Genomic DNA, 27,250 nt, shown 5'->3' with positions numbered 1-27,250 from the left:
TATAATATGGCTCTTTGCAACCATCAACATCGGCAAAACATGATAAAGAAATAAATAACTGATTGTAACTGTATAACTTAATATAAGAATTCTAGTGAATGCACAAGGCTATATGAGTTTCAAAAAGAGTATACTGGGAATGCACAGCAAAATGTAGAACATCACATAACTTTTTCCAAAAAACGACGAAGAAGAAACGAAAAGAGCAGAACGAGGAACGTTAACTAGAAATAATCAGTCTTTCAGAGAGTACTTTTTGCCTGTAAATGCTTGAAACTTCGGTTCTTCCTTCTTCGATGGTTCTTCTTTTGTTTCTTTCACATCAGCCTGCAACTTTTAAAACAAAAATGCAATCATTATTCACAAAAAAAAAATATATAATATAAAATAAATAAATAAATAAACAGAACTTTATTGAGACAGATATGCATCATACTTTTGGTTTTCCATTAGAATTTTGATCTGCATTTGATCCGAACACAAGCTTCCCTGAACGTTTTCTTGAACCAGAGCTTGATGGGGTTGAGCCATTGCTAACACTGGTTGCACCATCTGTCTTGTGTGGTTTGAGTAATGGTGCAGCCACTGGCTCAGCCGATTTACCATCTAACCGCCTTCCTGAACCACTAAATGGGTTGAACTTGGGTTTTTTGTTATCCGGTTCTTCTTCTTCTTCAACTGACATAATGCATAAACCATAAGAGCTGTTTAACAAAACAAAACAAAAAAAAAACATAGAAACTTGAAAAGAAAAAAAAAACAGACCTTCTGGAGGAACCTTAGATTTCAGAGGTTTTTCAGGTTCTTTATAATCGAGTGGTGGTGCAAAGTCAACTTCACAATCGGTTTCAATTATGCTTATTGCAGCAGACGGTTTAGTTTCAACAATGTCAATATAAAACTTCTTGTTGTTATACGCCACCATGATCGTGTCACCAGTCGTTAAACATGAGTAGCTTCTTAATGTCGTCTCTAAACTGGTAGTAAACATAGATCAAGCAAGACTAATATTAATTAATATGATGACATTATATTATTATATAATAAAGAAAAACATAATACAATCACATAACACTAACATGGCTTTCGGGTTTGAAACATCAAGAAAATCCATGGTGTGAGGCTGAAGTTTCACATAAGTTCCCTTCGATAAACTAGCATTCTTGATATTCACAATATCCCCTTCTTGTAACAGCATGTTCTCCATCATCTAAAAATGAAAAATCAAAGGTAAAGCTTTAAAAAATTGAAAATTTAGTAATTTTTTGAGCTTTTATGTAGAAGAATAATTCATACCCAATACGGAATGTATATCAAGCCCTCGTCTGCAATGAACTCGAGTACACCGCAATGAGAAACCTTACTAGCAGACGGGTTTCTGAGTTCAAACAACATTGGATAATCAATCTGCAAATAGGCTACATAGTTGAAATAACGTAAGGATTTAGTCAATTGAGTTGTAGTTCTTAAATGAAAGAAACGGAGAAAAAGGGAAATCACTAACCGAGTCGATCAAGAGCAGATGGAGGCATTATAACTAGAAGCCAATGTGAAAACTTGTTAGTTAGTATAAAAACAAATTATTCGATTAGTAGGTAACAATAACAATAGCAAGAAACTTGCATAGAATAAACTCACTTTTATCACCCTTTTCCAAATGAGACTGCATAAGACAAACACATGAAAAAAAATATTTATTCAGAAAGAGACAAATATCAATCAAACAAAAGCACTAAAAAGGCATTAAATCAGATAAATAAATATATTGTAATATGATTCGATTAGTACTTATAATTCAAATATTGCAATGCACATCTATGTAGGAACTTTTGGTTTTATCACTTAGGAGTTTGTATCAGGATACTATGAGATACATATAAAAATATAACCTTTTCGATGAAGGAAACGGGGTAACAACGATAATTCTGTTCAAACATCGAAGGAACGTCACCATAAACATCGTCCTCCTGGCAACAAAACAAATCAAGGTGAGGAATTCGACATTGTACCAATGAAGACTTGCAAGTTTGATCAATTAAGAACTCAACTAAAGATCTTTCTAAACAATTAACCAGTCCAAAACTTTATCATCTCACAAGATATACTTAAATAAAAAAAGTTAAAACCTAGTGGCATACTTTTTAGTTTTCAGTGAGGAATTTTAACAAACACCTTGAATGCATAACAAACTAACCACATCAAATATGCTTCAAACAAAAGCTTTCAATCACAAAAATAATAATAATCAATTTAATTTCATATCATTAATGAGTATACAAATACGAATCATACCAATGCCATGATAGGTTGAATCCAAATAATTTAATCGATCAGTATCAATCTGCAAAAAAAAATAACACCAATAAGGTCAAACAATGAAGTCTCGATTCAGATTAACAATCAAACGTATTCAATTATCAAAGATGAAGATATAATTTACAGGGACGAAGTAGATGAATTAGTAGGGTTTATAACAATCAATATAATTATAATTATCTTGCCTGTGATTTTTTGTATATTAGTGTGAATAATTTGGGTAAACCCTGTATGTATATAGTTTTGTATTCTGAATCCAACTTTATTTACGATATATATGGAGGGATCGTATTGCAAAGAGGAGAATGTTAAGGTAACCTACCTTTTTAAGTTTTGTTGAATTAACTACCGAGTATAAAAGTTTGAATATTTCTTTTTAATAATGATTTTTTTATTTAATTTTACTTAAAGTTTATCATTGTAAAAACAAAAGTTATAAATATATAATTAAAATTAAGTTTTACTCGTAGAAGTTTTTTTTTTTTTTTTTTTTTTTTTTTGAAAAGCAGGAAAATATATATATACACCACACCAAAATACAGAATCCAAACGGACAACTTCGTAGGCAGATAGCTAAAACCTATACATATCTATGGAGCCCCGAGCTGTACAATATATACATAAACATAATCGAAAAACAACAGCGACTTTTGTTAGAAATAGGAAAAAGAATTGCATCAGCCTACCCCCGTCCTACTGTTTCGGTTACCAACATAAAATTCCGGGTTCAACATCCATTGATGCCAGTCCATTGAGATCTTCTTGTTTCGTTTTATGATCCAACCGAAACTAGTAGCTTGTACCTCGGAAAGAATAGAAGAGTTGCTCCACTCTTTTCCCCTAAAGATCTTGCTATTCCTTGATTTCCATAGCATGTAGCAGCACACCCATTTAACCCCTTCCCATATAGAGTTGCCAAACTTAGAGAAAGATGAGAAAATCGAATCGTTAGCAAGCGGATCTAATGCATTCAAGTTTTCAACCGGGATGTTCCACCATCTTAGAAATTTTTTCGAGAAATCAATAACTGTCTTACACTTTACGAGTGAGTGTTCCACGGTTTCGATTTCATCTCCACATAATGGGCATAACACCGTATCTAAGTCTATACCCCGCTTATCAAGTTCTGAGCGTACCGGTAATCTTTTTAACTTAGCCCTCCAAACGAATATAGCAACTTTTTGAGGTACTGAATTGTTCCGAGCAGTTTTAATCACCACATTACCTGGATGCAGCCTTTTTCCATCGATCAAAACCGCTAGCTCTTTCGTTGAAAATACACCATCTGCTCCCAGACTCCATTTCAATTTGTCTTCTGATGTAGAGTTGAATTGAACAGATTCGATCAAGTTAGAGAGTTCTTCGACATCAGTGATGGCCCTACCTCTCGGGCTCTCGGCTCCCTAACCCATTGCCATTTGGGTACCCGTGAACTACCTTGCTGAATCCTATCATGCACAGTGACATTTTTATCCATTTCTAGGGCATAAAGCCTGCTGAATTGTTCCTTTAACGAAGCATTTCCAACCCAAATATCCGACCAAAAATTGATAGAACTTCCACTCCCAATTTCCTTGATAAAAGAGCTTGTAAATTCTATTCCCATGTTGTCGACCGCGCGCCCTGCTTTGATTATATTGGCCCAAGTAGTGCCACCACAAAACAAATGCAAAGAATTAGTATCACCCAATCCCCCACCCGGCCCGTATATGCTCGAAATAATTTTAACCCAGTAAGAGTTGTGGTTGGTTTTAAATCTCCACCACCATTTGCCCAGTAAAGTTAGATTTTTAGAAGTAAGAGAACCAATATTTAAACCCCCCGACTCATAAAGTAGTAAAACCCTATCCCATTTAACCCATGCAAGTTTTACTCGTATATGGTATGCTTAAATATTATTTTCACTTGTAATTATATTTGTACCGCTAGAATATAGTTGTAGAAATACTCGTTACGAGGTATCACAGACCGTAATCTTGTACTATCTCGAAGGTTGTGTTATAAAGGTCTTTTTACTTTTAAAAAAAAAATAAAAAATAAATAAATACATTATTCATTATATACTCTACGTTATATTTGTAGGGTCAAAATCGAAGTTCATGATGTGCCCTTCATTTTGCGCATCTACATTGCTTAGTCCATGAGCTATCTTTAAGAGACTTGATCCATGTGGACCATGTTTTCATATATTAAAATAGTGTAGATGAATAACGCAGAATACTAGTATATGTTAAGCCCATCCCCTGTGATATTCAAGGCTATCGATCTTTTAATCACCCTCACATTAGTCTCGAACAAGTTTGCACGTTCATTGCAGTGTTAAAAATCGGTGAATCGCAAACTGCGATCAATTACTCTCAAGTCAATTTAGACATGATCAAAAATTAACATTTAGACTTTTGAACAATATAAGATGTAGTTATGTTGTTAAAGTTCAAACAAGTTTGAGTCGAACTTCATTCAATTATTTTTATAGGTTAACTTTTTTAATTATTATTATGGAATTAACTTCAAAAGAATGATCGGCAAGCATATAAAGTGGTGTATTCCGCTTATAAAAAACTTAACGTGTTGATAATATTTTGATTATACGGAGTATGGGTTTTTGTGTCTTTCACATTTGATAATACAATAGTTGGCATCAAACCAACAACCCTTAGTAAGTACATATTACCAACTTGCACCAATATAACATATGATGTACATCCATTATCTTCTGTATAATCATCATCAACCCAATATAATGACGATGTACATGAGTACATCCATTATTTTTGGTAAATGTGATGATAGCCTTTTATTTTCCATATCCTTTATTTCATATCAAATAATAAAGGTTTTCTCTTATTCGAGTTACCCGTACTATACTGCAACCAGCCCATCAAGATTACTCTCGAGCTATTTCCGACCTTTTTCAAAGAATTGGTATGTTAATAATTGTTTAAGATGTACATAGCAAAAGCAGGTCTCAACTCATTCCCATGCAATTTGTAAAGCGAAACTTATTACACAAACGTCTTGTTGCACAATCGTTCTGGTCTATTAGCTGGTTCGATATCTTAGCAAACGAAGTGGGTTGCCAGATGCTATTTACCCACTCTGAGGTCATGGGTGAGAGATAATGCTGTACAAGTGTATAATCATATTAGCATTCAGTTACTATGCAAAATGAAAAAACCTGTTTGAACCCAAAATATACTGCTTTTTACTAATTGCATACAACCTTCTAAATTTTGAAGTAACAGTAAAGGTGCCAAATTCGGCCCTTATACAGTTATACATATGACTTGGTCGATTAGGGTTCTGTTTAACAGGCCAAAATAGTAAAAAGGAAGTTGCTTACAATGAAATGGGTCAAAAATCAAAAGTTGCCCATAGTGTCTTCAATGCATAAACCTCTTGAGATCATTTACTTAACAAATTAAGATCGTTAACAAAATAGTATAACATCTGTGATCACATTTGACACACTAATTAAAGGTATAAAAACATTATATTTTAGAGAAGTGATATCAGTCAACGTGACCCGTCATGCAACTATAAATTTCTGTGTTTTAGCCTGTTATCAAATCCTCGAATCTTTCTGCTTCTATAATCTTACATATTTAGGTTTAGATGAAATGAGAAACCATACCTTTAGTCAAGTTCCGTAAAATCACACAGGAGAGCTCCATGAAAGACAAGCCCAAATGCGGAATCGACAATATAAAACTTTAAGCTGGTACATAACATGAACTAGCACGCAATATACGACCTTTCCAACCCTGCAACACCCATTTACCATCTTCATCAAAAACAAAATCTTTATGATATCCTGCTTTAACCTTGGCCCTCAGTTTAGAAGCGAGCTCCCGGTTCAACGGTTTGACCTTAAATCCAGCTTTTAACAGTCGGGCTTGCCATTGCTTGTACGTATCGGGCCTTTCAACTCTCTCACCACCTTCACATGCAATCACATTCATAGCTTCACGCCCACAAAACTCCTTCTCAAAATTCAATCTTTGCTCATCGTTACGGTCTAAAGTAGCATCAAACATATCAAACATTGAAGAGAAATGAAAAAGAGCCTCCTTAAAACGAGTAACAAAAAACAGAGAATTATAAGATCCATTGACTATATTATGAACAAAAATATCGGGTCTCATATCCCTAATCAACTTCAAAACAACTTCAACAGAATCATCAGACAAGTTCTTAAATCGAATTAGAGTGTTTACAGCAAGACACTCGTTTCTCTGAAGCTTTAAATCTTCAATTCTAACCGTCTCCCAGTTTTGTGTTGCTATGGCGTTATACTCAAAAGGAACTTTAAACTTTGCGCAGTAGTTAGCCAAACGACGACCCGTTTCCTCTACCCCTTCAGCGGGCCGAAAACCAGGTTTCGGGAACTCTATTCCGGTAATCCTTAACTTAGGTGGCCCACCGGGTCTTTCAGCAAGATGCTTTATAAGAACGGGCCACTGAAACCCGTATGCAATACCAAAATCTACAATATGAAGTGTAGAAGCTGTTGAAGCTGCATCATATATAACTTTATTCGCGAAGAAAATAGCTATCTTCTTGAACGGGCAAGCTGAAAGATAGACTTGATTAGCTTTCAACTTTTCAGCAGCTGAAATCGTCAACGCACTTCTAGAAGCATAAAGCTGGGACCCAGTGCCAGCTAAGCGTGCCTCGAGACCAGTAGCAAATATATGAGCTAACCGCTGTGGAGCATCGGCTGTCGGAGAAGCATGTTGTCTTATTTGTTTCAATTGTTCATTTGCTTTCGTACGATTATCGACAGCAACTGACTGAGCACAGTTGACCAACAGAGTCCTAACGTCCGTTGGTTCACCTGAACTACCTCCCCATGAACGAGTAATCCAACCGCTACTACTACCATACGCTTGTCCATTATGTAGCTTTTTAGTCACGTGTTTGGGCGGTTCTTCACAAGCAGACATTGACGGACCACCGGGATCAGTACAAAGAACAACTCGATCGAACATCTCAGACAACACGTCTTCTTCCACATAAACAGCAGACTGTTTGCTACTCCGTTCTTCCACATAACTGTTATCTTCCATCTGATGATATTTTCTAGCCCTGAACCCACTGGACGAGTTCTCGGACTCGAGTGTCTCCTCCTTGACTGAAGGAGTATTTATTGAATTTGACGACAAGTTGTACTGACCCAAATCGATAACGATAGAATTACTAGGAGGAAGGAATTTACTAGCTTCCTCCATCCCTTTTTTGAATTACAAAATAGCCTCGCTATCGGTGAATATATTTTCAACGAGGTGTGTATTGATCATACTGTCTAACGGGTCAAAATGATCATTATTAGCACTAGTGGTGGACCCAAATGACGACAGCAACGGGTATTCAAGAGAAGGAGCTTGCACAGCTGATGATTTTGGTTCAACATATTCACCATTTGACCAGTAAGAATCGGTACCATTGCTACTACTAGTGCTACTGTTGCTGTACTCATTTGAACCGTTAAAAAAGTTCTCTTCGCGTGTTTCAACGTTTGAAACAGGAGCAGGGTATTTTTCACCAAGCGCTTCATAAAACGCTTTCTCAGTTGCTTGCAGAGCTAACGGATCATGAAACATGCTCTGTTTAGCCTCCAAATCCTCATCCACAAGAATCTGATTTATATACTTAAAAACACAATCAGCGAACTCATCTGGAGAGTCTGACTGGGACGATAAACACGATGACATATCTGACATACAAGGGCCAGAATTCGGTGTCGATTTAGGAATTTCAAGAAATCTTAAATCTAAAGGCTCGTCTCGAAATCTGTATCCATTGACACCGTCAGACGACTGACTGAAAACCGGCATAATCTTCTCATCAACCAAAGAGAAACCGTTTACATAATCCGAATACTCATCATCTCTAGGCTCCATAACCATCTAAACTTCTATCTCCAGGATATACTAAACCTAAAATCAACCACAAAAACTATAAATTAACTAACAAACAGCAGTTATTAGACAATTTTTTAACAAGAAAAAAAAAAACGACAACAATTTCATACATAAAATACAATAAAAAGTAAATTATGTAGCTCAATAAACGCGCACATATTAGAAATATAAACTGCAGGTTCATTCATAAACTGCAACTGATGGATTAAATTTGTAGACGTTCTATGGATCTTAGATCTAACGTTTAACTATGATTAGAGGCGGAAAACACTAATCTAGGTCGAGACGAATACGTATACGCTTCGGGATCAATGAAACCAACGAATTGTTGATGAAATCGACGCCTTAGGGTGTGTATTCGGTTGGGGTGTGTGTAGGGACGATAGCAGAATCGAAATAGGTCGGCCACAGGGTGTAGGGTTCATAAACTAACAAAGAAACCCAACACCTGTATTTATATATGTCTGCAGTGACCATCGGTCGTAGGTCTGTGACCTTCGGCCGAAGGTCTTTGTCCCTCGACCGATGGTCCCTACCATCGGTCGATGGTCTGAGCTGCCAACCAAACAGCTCTAAACCATTTCTCGGCATTGGGTAAACATATCAAACGAAATATATCAACCAATATTGTTCATACATGACTGAAATGTAAACCACAAAGTAATAGTACTTATTACAACATAGAACTTGGGATTAATGCACCAACAAAATTTGTAACGAGCAGTAAAGTTTCGTAACAAACACGGTATGCGAGTCTACACATAAACAATAATTAAGACTAAATTAATGCGAATTAACTGAATAAATTGTTGATTGCGTACCTTGAATCAGCTGAATTGATGGACGGTGAGATTGAGATCAATAGATACAGAAATGTATATAATTTGTACTATTGAAATTGTTTGAAGGTGGTTGTTAGGTTTTATATTTTATAAAAAGAGTGGGAACGAAGGAATCAGGTTGCTGCTGCTGAGTTAACTCAGTCGTCGGTTGCAATGAATATAGTCTGTCAACGACTCGTTGGTGGTATCTATTTTGACCTATCTTTTTTCTTAGTTGACTAGAATAAAATTAAAATTGACTAGAATAAAATAAATAGGCTTGCAGTTTTAACTTGCCACCAAATGAACCGTATTGCATGGGTAGGTTAGGAGTGAAAATATTCCCAATAACTACAAAAGTTAAAATTAGTTATTAACGTTCAGTGAATTTAGTTTGATATTAAGACTACTTGTATCGGTTGTGTCTCACGCCCCTGAGATCCGAATTGGCAAAAATCACACGCCCCATCTGGTCATAGCGGGGCGATGGTTGGGGGTAAAAGGGGGGCGGCTGTGAGAATCTCATGGAAGATGAGTTGGAGTGCTAGGTGGCAAAATTTGAGTGGTTTGAGGTTTATATCAGTTGGTGATTAAAAAAAATTAATTAATTTTATTTTCCCTATATATATAAACACATCTACTAATAATGAGTAACCGAGATGCAATTGTTAAGGAAATGAGAGATAGGCAAATGCAGAATCGGTTGCAGGCAGATTTAACCGAGCACGTTTGGAACTTATCACCTTACTTCAGTACCGCTAATAATAATGAGTAATTTTAATGTTATGTATTTTTATTTTGCTTTAGGATTTTAATATGTACGTTTTTTATTTGAGTTTATGTAATTTTTTCTTTAATAATTTATTTTAAATTATTGTTCTTCCGTCATTAAAAATATTATTTATTATTAACATTTACATTTACATATAACAAATATAAAATAAATAAATATAATCATAAAAATTAAAATAAAATGCAACATCAGCATTCCACTAACAACCCACACAAAAAACTCACACCATCACTACTCCATGCAAAAAACTCACCCATCCTACTCATCAAAAAGTGCAAAAAACAACTCACTCCACCAACCCACGCCCCTAAACGCTACGAGTAGTCTAAGCGGTTAATTTAGTAAACCACATTAAAAAAAAAAAAAAAAACTAACGATTTGACAGTGACAGAGCTTGAACAATGATTTTGGAGGGACCGAACATTACATATTATATCTAAATAGCAAATGATTTTAGTGAATGATGTTAATTTAAAGTATGTTGGTGACATCACTGATAGAAACGGGCCTCTCCGAGACCCGTGACTCTTAATTTCAGGTAACAATCAAAATAAAATTTGTAGTCCTTTGAATTACGAGCGTTTGAGCCTTTAAATCAACCAAATTGGGGTATATTTGAAGGAGATATAATCAAAACGGTGGCAACTCGCAAATTCTGCGAGCCTTTACTATATTGTTCAGTGGCGGAATTTGAACTTTGCGGTTGGAGGGGCCAAAGTTTTTCTAATGTGTTTATGTTTTTTAGCAAGAAAAAACGCTAACTTTTGTGGACAAAGTTGCATATTGTATACACATTTTAGGTGACAATATCGATCCTAATTGTATATCATCCAGGTTAACTTCTTAAACTTTAGTTTTAAACTTGATTTCAAGGTAAAATGCCCAAAAGATATGAAAGAATGAAGCCGATTGTTGATAAAAAAATCTGCGCGCATTCACCATTTTCGTCATATCTTCTTCATATGAATTCCGATTTAGTTGATTCAAAAGCCCAAACGTCCGTAACTCAGAGGGCTACAATATACCATTACTTAAAAAACTTGCGGAGGGGCGAGGGCCCCCTCCTGCCCCTATAAATCTCCGCCCTTGATTTTGGTCATATCTCTTTCATACGGACTCCGTTTTAGTTGATTTAAAAGTCCACACGTCCGTAACTCAGAGGGCTACAAATCCCTACTAGCTACTCAAACTTTTGGAGGGGCAAGGGCCCCCTCCTGCCCTAATAAAGCTCCGCCCTTGCGATTTGGTGTCTAATACATTGCACATTATTATTTATATATAATATATCTAATAAATAATATGATATATATATATATATATATATATATATATATATATATATATATATATATATATATATATATATATATATATATATATATAGTGGTAGGATCAAGAGGGAAGTAACCATTCGGGGGGAAGCGGGGGGAAGCAAAAACTTTTTTTTTTTTCGTTTTTTGAAAAAACTTTGTTCACGAACATTATAGATGAGATGAAAATATGAACATTTAGTAGAGACACTTTGTGATAAATGTTTTTATTTTGGCGGAAAAACGCTCGAAGAAGTAATATATAACAATTATCGTGTTTTTCGAGCGTATTTTGAGATTTTAGCTATTGGGGTTTAGATATTAGGGTTTAGATATTAGGGTTTATAGGGTTTAGATATTATGGTTTAGAAATTTAGGGTTTAGGGTTTAGATGTAGGGTTTAGATTTAGGATTTAAATTGAGTTTTTAACACGAACGGTTTAGAGTTTAGGGTTTAGAGTTTAGGGTTTAGGGTTTAGGGTTTGGTGTTTTGGGTTTATGGAATAAACCTAAAACACCAAACCCTAAACTCTAAATCGGGCTAAATTTTACTTCACAAAACATGAAAAAAAAACGTTCACATTCTTCACGAACAATATTATCATGAATGTTATTTTTGTCGATCGTTTTCCCGCCTAAATAATAACATTCATCACGAAGTGTCTCTTCTAAATGTTCATATTTTTGTGTGATCTTGATGCCGGAAAAAAATTTTCAAAAAAAACGAAAAAAAAAAAATTTGCTTCCCCCCGCTTCCCCCGATTGGTTACTTCCCCATTGATCCTGCCCCTATATATATATATATATATATATATATATATATATATATATATATATATATATATATATATATATATATATATATATATATATATATATATATATATATATATATATATATATATGTATTGACAAATAATCTTTAACCAGAAGTTAAATAAGGGACAAATTTCCTCAACCACTAAGCTTCGACAATGCTAAAATTCTAAATGTTGAATACATTTAATTTATTCATATAGATTTTATATCTGTGATCAGTAGTATTTTATATTTTTACTATATTAAATAGACGGATAAGAAACTAATTTTTTTAAGGATAAAAAACTACTATTTATAAAGATAAGCACAACAGATATGAAAAGTAGACGAGACATATATTCAACCATATATGTCCACATGAGACTTATGGGTTGGATATTTTTAAAGCGTAAATAGCCTAGTTGGAAAGGGACACCTAGATGACAAAAAAATATATATAAAACAGATAAAAATCACGTAATCATAACAAGATTCGTTAAACATATACCATCAACCGATATATTAATTTGCCTGTATTCTTGACTTTTTGAAATCTTTGTTCTTCATATTTTTGTTTTATATAGCATGATGATAAATATAAAAATCATAGATAATCTAATGATTGAAGTTTGATTATTTTTAAAAAGTATGTTAATACTTAATAGTTAATACCTCGTTAACAATAATTTGGCGTGATCCGAGAAATATCAAAAGTAATCATTAGTTAACTTAGCTAGCAATATTCTATAATAAATGATTACGGAGTACATTATAATTTTGTTTAGATGATAAAACGGGTTACTACGACGTTAGAGGTAAACTGTGTACTTTTTGGTGATGTGACAAGGTCAGTATTTGACATTCGTCAATCCAAAAGGTCAAATGTTTGTGTCAAATATTTGTAAGGTGATGTGGCCTAATCCGATTAAAAATTGAGTAGAAAAAAATAAATTAATAATAAAAATATACGTTTATTAAAATCTGTAAAATCACTTATTGGTCCCTCTTTTCTCTCACCTACTCCGACACTCGTCTTTGTTTTCGTCACAAACCGATTAACGCCAGAATTTGCCGCCGCTTTAAATAGCCATCAGACGGCATCACCCCTCGTCCGGCTCAACTCACACCCTTATTTGTTGCTGCGTTAACAGTGGTCTTATAAGTTTATAACTCTTTGGGCGTTACGCATACAATTTCAGTCCTGATCAGTTCAAACATATTCTTACATGACTATGTTTTTCATTATCTCATTATTATTATTATTTTTTTTTTTTGGATAAGCGAGAAAACTCTCCTATGAACATGTACATTGGCTCCCTCATAGAAGGTAAAACCTCGGGGTAATCAAGCCCCCCGAGCGCGATTATCTCATTATCTTGCTACACATCAATATCAAACCTTTTCTTTAGGCTAATTTTATTAATAATTCTTAACTAAGATCATGACCAAAACCAATACTTTCCATAATCATAATCTAGAAACCAAACAAAATGAACAACAGGACAAATACATCAAAACTTCCATAATTTGGGCATCTTATTAAAACAACATAAACCACATAAACCTACCATTACTTCCCAAAACTACACAAAAAGAAGGAAACAAAAACTATAAACCAAAAGACAACCACAAGACATTAACAAGAATGCAACCCAGATCTATTAGCTACATAAGCGCTTATTCGGTCGACCCATTTACAATCATCGCGCCAACCAAGAAGAAAAAAAAGTAACGGGACTTTTACCGTTCTTTCTCCCTCTGTTCGTTACTTTTTACATTATGTTTTTATAGACTGGTAGATAGATATAGTTATAACAACAATAGATACTTACAAATACTTGCTGTATTTGGAATGATATTTAGGGAGAATGACGCTAAAAGCAGAAACAACAAACATGTCTACTTACTTTTTTATGTTGTTTTATTAAAGGAGTTGATAAGTTTCTAGTTGCGGTTGATGTTTGAACTGCGGCTTGGCTTGGTGATGTGACCAGTACGCATGTGCAGCTAACACTCGGTCTAAAAGTTGTTGTGGGACCGGTTCGCCTCTTCTTTGTTGTGGTGAGATTCTTGCGGTGTGCACTAGCGTTTTCCACTTGTCCTGCAAAACGAACCGATCAAAACAAACTATATGTCATAACAGACCAATTAAAACGAGCCCTTTTTCCTAAAAGGTTGTTAACCAATAACCATGACCAGTCCACATATCCTTCCCGATGATCATACGCGAAAAATAGCAACCCGACCATTGTCAATTTTCGAATTGAAATTCAAAGAGGTCTTATACAATCTGACTGGTACTTTGTTAAAATTTTTTTCCCAAATAATGACTGTTTACTTCTAAAGAACATAGATTTTTTGAGATATAAGAGTATAAGAGTACCAAAGGGCCATTGGCCCGACGGTATCGTGGTGGCCCTTTTACCCAAGAGGTTGGGGGTTCAAGTCCCGTCGTGGACATATTTCGTGGATTATTGTAAATATTCGTGTTAAGGGTGTGTGAGTTTGCCTTTCAAAAAAAAAAAAAAAAAGTATAAGAGTAATATCTTTTAAATTAGTAGTGGGAATACAACTTGAAAGGTAATTTTTTTTTTTATTTCTTTTAGAACGGTGAACTCACGTACCCTACATAATTTTACACGAATAATGTCTAAAACAGAACATTATTCGCTACTAGTGGGGTCTTAAGGTAAATTCGCTACTGGACCCAATAAGCAAAACTTTCCCTTTTATCCAACTATAAGTAATGAAAGTTATGAACTAACAAGAAATGAAACTTGTATGAGCTAAGAAGGAATGGAATTCACTATAACTATATTAACTGTCTTAGATGATGTACCTTCAAATCAACATAAGTGCGGTGCTTGGCGTTATCAAAAGCGCGTAACTTGACATCACGCCATCTAAATGATCAGCAGACATAAATTCACATTAAATTACAAGGGTTTTGATTTTGTAACGTTTTTACAAAGAAAATAAAAAATGTACCTTCCGGTTCCAAGTTTTTCAACTGCTTGAACCAACGCTTCCACCTCAGAAACCGAAAAAGGTTGACGAATTCTACGTTGTGCCACCTCAGACCGCTTACATTTCCTCAAGGGAACCACATCCAGTGTCCTCTGATTCATAGCTGGAACCATAACCAAAGCCCTTGAGTCTGAACCACTTTTGCGATCCGTAGACAACTTAGGTAGTGATGGGGCTGATTCATGATCATTATCAATCGAACCACTCACAAAATTCGTCAGAGGAGGATCTGGCGAGACGTCAGAAACCACTGCTTGTCGCACCAACTGGTTACCAACATTGGCAGTCGGTGTATACCTAATATGGTAACAAAATGTACAACTTGGTAAGCATATGGTACAGCTTCTACATACATGATTTTAAAATACATACCGTATTAAGGGCTTAGGCATATCGGGAGTTTGTGGAAACGGTCGATCTTCTGGGCATAAAGACAGTCCATTTAGCATATGGTTAGGTTCTAAGGAGAAACCTAATGCTTCTAGCTTGTTATGTATGCCGATTTGTAGCAATGTTTTGTCGTCGTCTCGAATTTTTTTCCCCTGAACCATCACACCAACGTCCAACTCACCGCCAAGTATAGATGTCACAGCCTCCGTAACAGTTTTCTGTTGAAAAAGAAAGTCAGTGTAGGTCAATCCCTGATTAATACCACATTTATTATCATTTTGTATAGTAAGTAGGTGTTTGGATTTGCATTTTGGACTCATCATCTGATTTCCTACCACTCGAAATGGTAGCAATAAATTAATGTATTTTTATAACGACGACCCTTAGGGCTGTCGTTAACATGCAAAAAAGACTGGTAAACTTCAATAACGCCATCAGAAAGTCAATAGTAACCGCTTTGTACAACATTTTAATCCACGTGAATGACAGGCGTTAAGGGTTGTCGTCAAAAAAACCTTAATGTTTTAAAAACAGACTTTTATTGATTATTTAGGGAAATGACATAAAGAAAGAGGGGTCAATAGGATACCTTCAGAGAACCAACGGTAGCCGTTTTTGGTAACTCAAAGAAAAGCTCAGGTACCCGAAAAGATTTGATCTTTAGCTTTACTGAACAAAAAAACCGAATCTTTCTTATAAAACTTCTTACTAGATAACGATAACCCAATCGAAAGGTGCTTAACTAATAATTACCATGACAATCACGGTTGTGAAACGCTGGATTTTGCTTTGATACATATTTTGATGTCTCTAAACCTGTTATGCACATCAATAATCAGATGATCAGTTTCAAAACGCATATGCAGATACCTCATTTATCCAAATCTAAATTCATAACAAAAAAGGCTCAAACCTTCTTCAGATTTGGCACTCAAACTGGAAATGTCCTCAATCGATTCCTTTCGAAGTGGCCTAGATTGATGATCACTATTGACCACATCTTTTGAGTGCGAAAAGTCTTCTAATTCATAAAGCCGTCTCTTTTTGAAAGGATAATCCTTTAACGATCTATGTCGTTTGTAGGAAGTATCCTTATTATCGTAACCATCTACAACATCAGATTTACATACTCAAAAATCAAGCAAACCACACAAAATTGACTATTTAAATTTTAAAATAAAAAACTCACCAACATCACAATTCACATCATCATGACCTGTTTTCCAGTACTTGGTTGCCAAAAACCGCCTAATTCTTCGATCACCAATACGCACTGGTGGCTTATTCGTCTTATTAGGATCTCGAGTGACCCCACAAAAGTTTTCATCATCATCTCTAACTACTAAATTTACATTATCTTTGCAAAATGGAAACTTCACATTATTGTTATTATTATCTACGCAAGGCTTTGGCGCCATGTTTGTTATCGCTTTACTATTCTTATCTTCTACTTTACAACTAAACGGGGCGTTCGCTTTGACTTTGACTTTGTCAACGTTTGACTTCTCCCGGGAATCAGAAAAGGTAATACCTGACAAAGGTCCAGAATTTGAATCCTGAACAACCGGAGCATCTGAAATTATCTCGGACACAAAAAAGCTTCTATTGCAACTTGTTTGATCACAAATATTAACATTTTGTGACGCGTTTTCTACAGGTTTTTGTTCAATCTTAACGGTTTCAGATTCGTTATCAACACCGTCCTGCAATAAATTTCCAGCTACCGTAGCCAATAAGTCGAATGCACACATTTGCTTGTTAGCGTTAACATTAACGTTATTGTTATTGTTATGGTCCTTTGTTTTCTTCAAAAACGAAACCCTCCTCTGAAACGGAAAACAAATATAAGTCAAGATCATGAAAAAAGATTAAAACTTGAAATTATAATGAGTGAAAAACAAAATACCGTTGCTGATCTGGCGGCCCGGGGCGTTGGAGGAACTTGGTAGCCATTAAATCCGTATTCTAAACGCTTTTGCAACACCATATCTTACTGATCATATCAATACAACCTACTTAAAGAACATGATTATCGTTCTTTTGTACCTTTAAACACGATTAACACCTGCAAATCAAGCATAACGTTTCAGGTACATCATAGGAGACAAAATGAAGATTGACAATGCTTCGAATTCACAAAATTATACAAGTTTTGAGTTTTAATAATCTACTGCAAATTAGAAACTTGCATAAGTTATCTGGAGACCGAAAACGTAACGAATTTAACATAAGTACAGAGAAATCTTTATGGTTACTGTAACCAAAAAAGGAACCCTATAGTACTTTAATGAATTAATTCAAATTCTTTATGATCCTGATCAAAAGAATTGTTTAAAAGCCCCCATCAAATGCACTTTTAACACATGAATCTACAAAATTCACATATGTACAATCATCAAACAGAAGTAGAGAACACGTAGATCATAAGTAAATAATAAATAAGTTATCAGATCAAATCAATAACTTCTGAATGCAAATAAATACTGTAATAATTAACCCCCAAAAAAAATTATAAATACTGTAATAAATAAATAATAAATAAATAAATTTGTACGGAGTAATAAAGATATGAACTTGAAGAAGACAAAGGGTATAATGAAATTCAAAACCCTCATAAAACCCTGAAAGGATAAAAATTTATTAAAAAATCACTGAGAGTCTGAGACATAAATAAATACAGATGGATGACACTTCAATTATAGATATAGATCATAAAAATATAATACAGTATAAACAATAATAAAAAATGAAAGAAAAAGATCAATTTAGAAACATACACCATGATCAGTAAATTTAAAACAAAATTGAAACACAAAACATCAGATCACACCCACCAAAATCAAGAATTCACAAAATTAAACAACACATTCATCCTCAAAATTGAGTAAAACTCAAAATTCCAACAAAAAATTCAATCTTTTTACCTTAACTAAATCACCCCCAAGATTTTGCCAATAATTCACCCACCATTTTCTTCAAATTCCCATCTTCAAGATTATATATTTCACAAAGTAAACCCCAAATTCACGAACTTTTATATCATCAAAACAAACCCCATTATTAAAAAACAAATCTTTTAAATCATAATTGTTCTTTCTATTTTTTTACTTTCTTTAAAAAAAACAAAAACCCTCTGAAAACCACCCAACAATTGGCTTAAACCCCCCTTGATGTTTATTATACTCATTGACCCTTGTTACCGGATGGATCGGTAAAAGGTTTTTAGTGGTTACCGGCTATAGAAGGGTACACACTCCCTATATGACCGGGTCTACACAATTACATCATCCAGATAATGACACGTGTCACAAAACATATAATCCTATGGTTGTGCGTGCGTGCGTGCGTGCGTGCGTGGAATCGATAAAAACGTTGGGTCATAAAATGACAAGGGGTAGTTGGTAATTTCTGTAATGTTAATTTCTTTTCATTCAGACATCCATTTGAATTGAGTTTTCTATTTTTAGAAAGCAAACTGTTCAACTAATATTGACCCAATTTGCTTGAATTTATGACCATATTATTCTATGGACGTCATATTTTCAAATATATTGTTTACATTTACATATAAGTAGATATTAGATTAGATATACTACAATGTATGTCTATTTTACTAAGTTCTACACACTGTTAAAGAAAGATTACATTGGTCTTTTATAAGCTTAAAATAAAATAATATCTTCCAACATGTTTTTAGTTGGAACCTACAGATAACCGATTAGTCCACTGCATTGACTTGTGAGGGGCGATTGTTTCTCGGATTGTAACGGACACTCGGCTAGTACATCTTTTGAGGCCGATTCAACGGTTGGTTCGATGACCTACACACAATTATCAATTCTACAAAAATATGTATATATTAGTTGGTAGTTATATACTCCATATTAACTCAACTCGCTAGGTCATAAACACTATTAAAGACATCTATTGTAATTGTCTTTATTAAATTTAGTTTCAAGATTACTCAAATTATAAATTAAGAGAATACTGATTAAGATGTGTTAGCTTGTTTTTGAAGATAACACGTAAAACCTTATCATCTCTATATACCTTCTAGCCACTTTACATTCAGACTCAAATCATTTGATTAAAATTAAACGATTATATATAAATCATCATTGCAAATATCATATTAAATATTAAATATAGGTACCAACTGGTCGACTTTTAAAGCATACAATAAAAACTTGTTGATATAATATATACAAAACATATACATAATAACCATAACATTACATAAAAATATAGAAAATGCTGAAACAAAAATGCGTTTGCCGGGAGTCGAACCCGGGTCTATTGCTTGGAAGGCAATTATCCTAACCGTTGGACTACAAACGCTGATTATATATTCATTTCGTATTTCAAACATATTATTACATATCTGTAAACTTGATAAATAACGATATGTCCATATCGCATTGAATTGTTGATGCGTATATTGGAGTATATGTTTTTATGTTTCTGTTCTCTCTTAAGTTTCTGTGTTATCCATTTAAAAAACCATAACAAACAACTGAAGACGAAAAGTTTAAGTTGTCAGTTTGTTACATCTATCTATTCTATATAGTTTCTATTAAAATGCTAAAATAATGATTTCATAAATAAATTTTTTTCTTTATTAAAAAAAATCAAAAAGAAAAAATAAAAAAATATAAGCAACTGACATCATTAATCATTTAATTTTCAGTTAAAAATATATAATATATATATATATATATATATATATATATATATATATATATATATATATATATATATATATATCTTTTGCAATATAAAACATCTTACGTAAAAAATTCATTTGTTAGGGTTTTCAATATCCCACAAATGCACAGTAACAATTTTTTCCTAAATCGCTTTAGGGTTTCACCTGCGTAAATCGCTACAAGTTGAGGATATATCTGTCGATTTAAGAGCCAAAACGACCAGTTTTATTACCGGATTTGCCTAAACGACCTCCACAAAAGTGGTCGTATTTGTTATCGGAGAAGACGACCGGATATTATCTCCGTCGATTAAAAGCCAAATTCCGACCATGAAGTGATGGGTGGTGGTACAAAAAACGTAATAGCATGTATGATGATGAATACATTGTTGATTAGAACTTTTAAATTTATTTGAAGTAAAGATGGTATTCAATAAATTTTCTTGCTTTTATTTTTATTTTTATGCATCAATTTATGGATTACTTATTTCTCGATTGTATAGGGTATACTCAGTAACATCGTTCTTGATGTACAGGTGATGGATAACCCACAAACGGGGTTACTAGGCCAGGTGGTTTGAAGATTTAATTAGGAGTTGTTAATGTACATCTACTCTTTTTAACGGAGAACCCACAATAGTTGTTGATATACACCAACTAAGGCTTTAATATGGGTAAATGTTAATATTATTTGTTAATTTAATTTGAGTTTGAGATTTGTGATTTAAATTAAACTTGGTGATAGAATTTAACTTGAAAATTGAAGATGAGATTGCAGGTTTAGAATGGAAAAGGGGTTGCTGAAATTACAAGATAAAGAAAAGAAAGGTTAGTTCCTCTATTGTGAAATTCGTTATGATGAATTAAAAAAAAAAAAATTCTGCCACGGGTTTAGAAATCACTGGTATTTTCATGAGAGCCGCTACAACTTTTTGGGAGAAGCTTCAATTCATTTTGTGGTGAGGTTATATTTCCTTAAACCCTTCACTTTTCTACGAGTAATTTTTTATTTGTATCAATTTGAAATTTGAATTTGGGGGATGATTCTCACACACACTTTTTTGGTGTGTAATAATACTCAATTGATGTGTAAGGATACCAAAAAAGTGTGTGAGAATCATCCCCTTTTGAATTTAGGTGAACATATACATTAATTTTACTCTATCCCCCTATCATCACTCATACTTCATTTGCAACATATACATTAATTTTACTCTATCCCCCTATCATCACTCATACTTCATTTGCAGCCCGGCCCTATCCCTCTATCATCACTCATACTTCATTTGCAGGCCCGGCCCTAAAGGGGTGCAAAGTGAGCACCTGAACAGGGCCCAATAATATTGGGGGCCCAATACTATTATAAGATTTTAAGCACAGTATTTTTAATGTGAAATTATTATTTTAAGCCCAAGAAAATGAAAAGGATAAATAGGCCCAGGAAAACAGGCCCTATTATAATTCATTTTGGTTTCTAATTGACAGCTTAGCTTTTATATCATATAATTTTCTATTGATATATCGATGTGGGACAATATAAACCACTGTTGCAAAACACCCCGTCTCGAGCCGTCTCGACGCCCGTTGCGACGGTTTGGTGACTAGCCCGTCCCGTCTCGAAGAAAACCGTCTAATATGACAGTCAACGGTCAAAATTCGGGTCAAAGTTGAAAAAAATCAGGTCAAAGTCTCTCAAAATTCGGAAAAGTCAGAAAGTCGGTAAAATCGGTCAAATTTGTCGTATTTTAATTTGAATTTTCTGTATTATATTAACGGTGATAGCAATTATGAGTACAAATTAGTCAAGTAAAGTTTTTGGCTTTAAAATATGTACACATATATACATTTATATACTTATATATTTAAAAGTCAACTTTGGTCAACGTCCGTCTCGACCCCCGTCTCGACCCCGTCTCGAACGTCTCGACCTTTTTAGGACCCGACCGTCTCGACCCCGTCTCACGTCTTTTGCAACCTTGATATAAACTATCTTAAAGTTACAATTACATGTTGTCTGTACGATGGTTTTATAATTACTTCACTTGCCACATATATTTACATATACACTAGCTTAAATTATATGCTTAAATTATATGTGGGACAAAAACACTAGCTTTATATTTACATATATTTTTCTCTAATGATTTTATAGTATATATTTTTATGTTAACACACCGATGTTGTCTAATGATTTTACAATCTATTGAATAAAATATAATGGATTATAAATTGTGAAGAGGTAATTAAACAAGTTGTTATCAAGAATGCGAGTAGAGCTTCAATAATCATTGGTTAACTATTACGGTACGTAAAGTTCTAATTTCGCTTTTTAAATAGTTTATATTATTCGTTGGGACCCTTTTTTTCGCCTCGCTCAGGGCACTCAAATTTTCGGGATCGGCTCTGTTCATTTGAATCATACAATTGAAAAATTTTCAGTCAGGTACTCATATATGTCTTTTAATTCCATTTTTTGTTATTCTATACTAGATATTATAGTAGGTAACCCTAGACAAATCAATATATATTCTACGATTTTTTAAAGGAAAAAAAAAAACTTGATGGATAGCTTTTATAACTTGTGCATTATCCATTTTGATTACCTTATTTTATGAACATTTCTTTGCATATATGATGTTGTATACAGGCTTCAAAGAGAGGGAATTTTCATTGTCGGAACTAACGAACAAAATTTATCACAAAAACACTAAAACCTAAAGGTAAGTAAGTATTGTTTGACATATGTAAAGATAATTTGACGTTTGATTGAGTTATTTGTTGTTTTGTTTTTTTTTTCTTCCAATTTCATATCTCCATTTCTTTAGAATGTATGCTAAAGATGTTGTTGTAGATGATATATTGAACTGTTTTATGGTGCTTATAGTATATCTCTTAAGTTTTTACTGTTGAAATCGTGGGTACATGGAACTATAATTTTGGTAATATTTCATCGTCTTAGGAAATCTATCCCATCGCAGAATGTAAACTCGAATTTATGACTAATGTTTCTTTGTTTTTGAAACAGGTATGAACCTTCTCTCATTTGAAGCCGGTCTTTTGATACTGTGTTGGAGGTGACCTGCCGTCTGCGGACGATACTGGAGCAGGTATTAATGATACCGCAACCCGCATGCGCACCTCATATGCATGCGGGCGCTTAATAGTGTGCGTATGCTTGTGCTTGTGTGCGCTATGCCGTATGCGGATTGTATCTGATTCCTTTGTTCCCGGTACGGCAGTTGCTTAGCTGTCAAGTAAATATCTTTTCCATAATTATATCCGTGATTCGGGGGAGTCAGTTATGGATGAGATTAACGTGATCTGGGATGTTTCTAGAATTAGGGTTTGCCTATAAATACAACCCTAATCATCATTTACCGGACACGGCATATTACGTAACTATCACACACGAGATACATTACGCAAAACAGCATCATTCAGCATCTTTTCAAGGTTAACAGGTTAGTCTTTCGTAAGCTAGTACCTACGACCTTATTTGGGGCCTCTTGATCGACGACCGTTATCAGAGGTGGACTTAATCACTTTGCCACCCCGCCGACATCATCATGTCGGCCAGGGTTATTCAAGGTAGCCGGACCGGAGAGCCACGTTCTAAGATCCTTAAACCCCTCCTTACGTATTGAGCAGGCATATTAAACCCCATGGTTAAAATATGCATGATCAAGTGGTGCTTTCATTGAGAGACGAATTAATTCAAGACTGTTTAATTGCTTTTTCTTTTAAGGTTTTGAATTGTATGACTCGTTATTTACAAAATTTTTGAATTTTTTCTTTAACAGTATCATGACTTCCGAGGAATCATCGGAACATACCCAAACAGATGTTCAGAACGCACCGTCTAGTAGTCAACATACACCTGTTATGACTACGGGGGCCGCTACTCAGGCGGGGTACACGATATACCCTCCACCTATATCCGGCGAACCCTTTCAGAGGTACAAGCCGATATATTCAGACGGGGTCACACCGCCAAGAGCAAACTCACCAGTCACAACCACGCGGCTGGACTTTTCGTCAGTGGATCCAAGGGTCATCTTTGCAGGCACTAGCGGTGGAACAACGGGGCCGCATGTGGTTTGCTGCTGCTGCCAGGTACCTATTTACAGTACCACTGTTTCAATACCTCTGCATACGCAGAGCATTCAGCAGAATTCGTCATTTACACCGTTGCAACCTTGGCAACCACCGCGCCCAGTTTCACAATTTTTAACTCCTGCGGATGTGCATGCGTTACTTAATAGTTGGGGATTTGGTGTCATCCCAGATGCAAACTCTCATTGGGCGCCGATAACAGCGCAGCAGCAAAGCACAGCGCATACAGTTGGGCTTTTAAGTGTGTATCCTCAAGTTTCGCAGATATCTGCGCCACAGGTTTCGCTTCCTTTACAGCCACCTGTGTACTCTGCGTCTTTAAGTTATCCCTCTTTTCCAACGCAGCAGCCTTGGTTATATCCGCAGACGCAGGGTCAACCTTGGCAAAATGTTCAAGGGCAGGCAAATCTTGCAAGTCAATTCATGCAGGCCGCACCTCCTGATATGGTTCACTTATTTTCACAACCTGACTTTGTTCAGGACATGATGAAGCGTTTCTTTGCAAACTTGAAAGGGGATCCTGTTAGACCACCCTTCGAGCTACCGACTACATTTGACAAGTTTCCTCCGCATATATCCGCATACCCGTTTCCATCAGCACCAAAGATACCTAGCACGTTAGGTACTTACAATGGCCTGACCGATCCGGATGATTTTTTAGAGCGTTTCGAAGGCGCAATGCGCACTCAAGGCTGGGTGGATCCGGTTGCGTGTCAGATATTTCCTATGACACTACAGGGTATTGCTCGTGAGTGGTTTAATAAGTTGTCGGCGGGTAGTATCGCCGGGTTTATGGATCTGCGGACAAAGTTTTTGCTGCAATATCAGAATCAGAGACCACGCAAGCGCACTCACATTGAATGCCATGACATCGTGCAGAAGTCCAAGGAATCTTTGGGCGAATTTCTCACAAGGTATACTAATGAGTGCCTGCGTATACCAGATCTCAAACCAGAGCAACAGATTTCCGGACTCATACATGGTATAAACTCAGAACGTCATCCAACACTGGTAAGGCGTCTGCGCCATACAGTCCCAACAACTTATGCTGAGGCGCTTAATGAATGCCACGACTATATGCGGAGTGGCGAAGATAATGACATTCCAACAGCTAGCTCACGCAACGAGAGGAAGGAAGATGATGATCGTTCGCGCGGTCAAAATCATGGTAACAACTCTCGTGGAAGGTATCCTAGCGGTGGTCCCATCAGGAATGATAAAGGGAAATCAAGTGGCAATTATCGAAACAATAATCAGCGCGGCATCAATAATCAGAACTATGCGCTGCTTAAAATTTTGTCCAAAACGCCAAAAGAAATTTTGGCAACCGAACCGGTGTGCGCGACCTCTGCGGTCCCAACTCCGCTTACGGAATTTGGTAAGCGGGACAAAACAAAGTATTGTGAATTTCATGACGATTATGGTCACGACACCAATCGGTGTAAAAACTTGATGGAACGGGTTCTGGAGGCGCTTCGCGCGGGCAAATTGAATCATCTAAAACCACCTAAAAAGGACAAGGGAAAGGTCGCAGAAGAGGCTTCGAAGTCTAAGACTTTCGCGTGGCAGAAAGTTGACAAAGCGAAGAATGCCGACTTAACCATTAACATGGTTGACGCAGAGAAAATTAGCCAGCGGAGAAAGTACAATGATCACCAAGATTGGGAGCTTCTCCCAATCACTTTTCCTCCTGTAATGTCAATTGATTCTATTAATGAGCCCATTATCATCAAGTGTCGCATCCCTGATTGCGGAATCCAGGTTAAGCGCATGCATGTTGACACTGGCAGCGGTGTCGATATTATGTATGAGCATTGTTATCGTTTCCTTCCGGCAGAAGTCAAAGCGCAGTTACGCCAGCCTGATATTACGCTATCAGGGTTTTCCGGAGAAAACTCGTGGCCGCTAGGCCGAATAGAATTAATGGTAGAGCTTGCGGATGACAGGAACCCGCAGATGATCAGGCATGAATTGGTCGATTTTTATGTGGTTCGTTCAACTTCACGATATAACGCACTGCTAGGGAGAAACTTCATACGGCGTTTCAACATCATACCATCGGTAGTGCATGGTTTGATCAAGTTTCCCACAGTAGGAGGCGTTGCCACGGTTGCGTCACATCAAACAACCGAGTTGTGTGGCTCAGTTGCGCCTATAAGCACTCCTAGCGTGGGAGAACAACTGGCAAATTGTGCAGTCATAGCAAATCGCTTGCATCCGGATAAGCGAATTAAAATCGGCGCAGGCTTGTCAGCCGAAACAAAGGCCAAATTGCATGGAATTTTGTCCGCAAACGCAGATGTTTTCGCGTGGCGTGAGTCAGACATGACTGGGGTTCCGCGTGATATTGCGGAACATAAGTTAAATGTTAATCCATCATTGACACCCGTTAGGCAAAAGAAGCGGCATATGGCTCTAGACCGCAGTGATTGGTTGTGCGCAGAGGTGGACAGCCTTGTCAAAGCAAGCATTCTGCGGGAAGTGCGTTATCAGACATAGGTTGCAAATCCTGTATTGGTAAAAAAGGCTGACGGTAAATGTAACATCCCGCATTTTTCCGTTAAATTTATTTTTAACATTGTCTTTTTTTTTTTTAATAATATCTTTCGTTATTTAAATTCGTATTTTCCGTTGACTAACGTTCATAATATTCCCGTTATTTAATTATAACATCACTCGTTTACTCTAGCGTTTTAAAAATATTCGCTCGGTTAATTCCCGCACCCGCTTTGAAACTTGAGGGACTAAACTTGTCAAGTGGGCAAAAACTTGACTAGGTCAAATAGTCAAAGTGGCCTTCTCCTCCATCCATTTCACCTCCCTCATTCTTGCTACTTCCATATTTTCTCTCAAACCCCAACATCAAAGATTTATCATCTAAATTCAATCAAGGAAGTTCATCACAAAACAAATTACATATTCGTGATCCTCTCTTCATCCTCTTCGATTTGGTACCAATTTCATAGCTTGGGGTAAGGTTTCTAAAAACTCTAGATTTCTCTAAATTCGTGTTTTTGACTTGAAATTGTGTTAGTTAGTGTCTATGGCTCGTG

The 27,250-nt window shown here is 35.6% G+C and overlaps 3 protein-coding genes, 1 non-coding gene and 1 pseudogene across 8 annotated transcripts; all 5 read right to left on the bottom strand.

The window, feature by feature from the left end:
- Positions 1 to 38: 38 nt before the first annotated feature.
- On the bottom strand, positions 39 to 2,606 carry LOC139876241 (uncharacterized). Of its 2 annotated transcripts, none has more exons than XM_071863529.1 (10): positions 2,502 to 2,606; positions 2,293 to 2,341; positions 1,890 to 1,967; positions 1,639 to 1,663; positions 1,505 to 1,537; positions 1,297 to 1,418; positions 1,080 to 1,210; positions 766 to 977; positions 437 to 678; positions 39 to 327 (listed from the first exon to the last, which is right to left on the bottom strand). In XM_071863529.1, the coding sequence occupies exons 2-10, from the start codon at positions 2,299 to 2,301 to the stop codon at positions 235 to 237; spliced, it is 945 nt and encodes a 314-aa protein (XP_071719630.1). In that variant the 5' UTR covers positions 2,302 to 2,341; positions 2,502 to 2,606; the 3' UTR covers positions 39 to 234. The 2 variants fall into 2 exon arrangements, with proteins under 2 accessions (XP_071719630.1, XP_071719629.1); XM_071863528.1 differs by having other exon boundaries at positions 39 to 333; positions 2,502 to 2,605.
- Positions 2,607 to 2,993: 387 nt separating this feature from the next.
- On the bottom strand, positions 2,994 to 3,922 carry LOC139874437 (uncharacterized). Its single transcript, XM_071861872.1, has 2 exons — positions 3,754 to 3,922; positions 2,994 to 3,631 (listed from the first exon to the last, which is right to left on the bottom strand). The coding sequence occupies exons 1-2, from the start codon at positions 3,920 to 3,922 to the stop codon at positions 2,994 to 2,996; spliced, it is 807 nt and encodes a 268-aa protein (XP_071717973.1).
- Positions 3,923 to 5,455: 1,533 nt separating this feature from the next.
- Positions 5,456 to 9,284, bottom strand: LOC139876240 (scarecrow-like protein 14; annotated as a pseudogene).
- A 4,185-nt stretch (positions 9,285 to 13,469) lies between these two features.
- LOC139877614 (telomere repeat-binding protein 5-like) lies at positions 13,470 to 18,505 on the bottom strand. Of its 4 annotated transcripts, none has more exons than XM_071865038.1 (10): positions 18,304 to 18,505; positions 17,286 to 17,444; positions 16,569 to 17,205; positions 16,293 to 16,487; positions 16,133 to 16,195; positions 15,969 to 16,048; positions 15,362 to 15,597; positions 14,951 to 15,286; positions 14,802 to 14,865; positions 13,470 to 14,063 (listed from the first exon to the last, which is right to left on the bottom strand). In XM_071865038.1, exons 2-10 carry the CDS (start codon positions 17,364 to 17,366, stop codon positions 13,887 to 13,889), a joined length of 1,869 nt encoding a protein of 622 aa, XP_071721139.1. In that variant the 5' UTR covers positions 17,367 to 17,444; positions 18,304 to 18,505; the 3' UTR covers positions 13,470 to 13,886. The 4 variants fall into 4 exon arrangements, with proteins under 4 accessions (XP_071721139.1, XP_071721142.1, XP_071721141.1 ...); XM_071865041.1 differs by having other exon boundaries at positions 15,362 to 15,594; XM_071865040.1 differs by lacking the exon at positions 18,304 to 18,505 and adding an exon at positions 17,934 to 18,029.
- A 1,140-nt stretch (positions 18,506 to 19,645) lies between these two features.
- Positions 19,646 to 19,717, bottom strand: TRNAG-UCC (transfer RNA glycine (anticodon UCC)). Its single transcript has one exon. It is a non-coding gene; the product is annotated as a tRNA-Gly (tRNA).
- Between the last annotated feature and the right edge of the window lie 7,533 nt (positions 19,718 to 27,250).

Source organism: Rutidosis leptorrhynchoides, chromosome 11 (assembly GCF_046630445.1).
Source record: "Rutidosis leptorrhynchoides isolate AG116_Rl617_1_P2 chromosome 11, CSIRO_AGI_Rlap_v1, whole genome shotgun sequence".
Lineage (NCBI taxonomy): Eukaryota > Viridiplantae > Streptophyta > Magnoliopsida > Asterales > Asteraceae > Rutidosis > Rutidosis leptorrhynchoides.
Note: the sequence above shows the minus strand (reverse complement) of the source record. Positions and strands in the feature narration are given on the sequence as shown.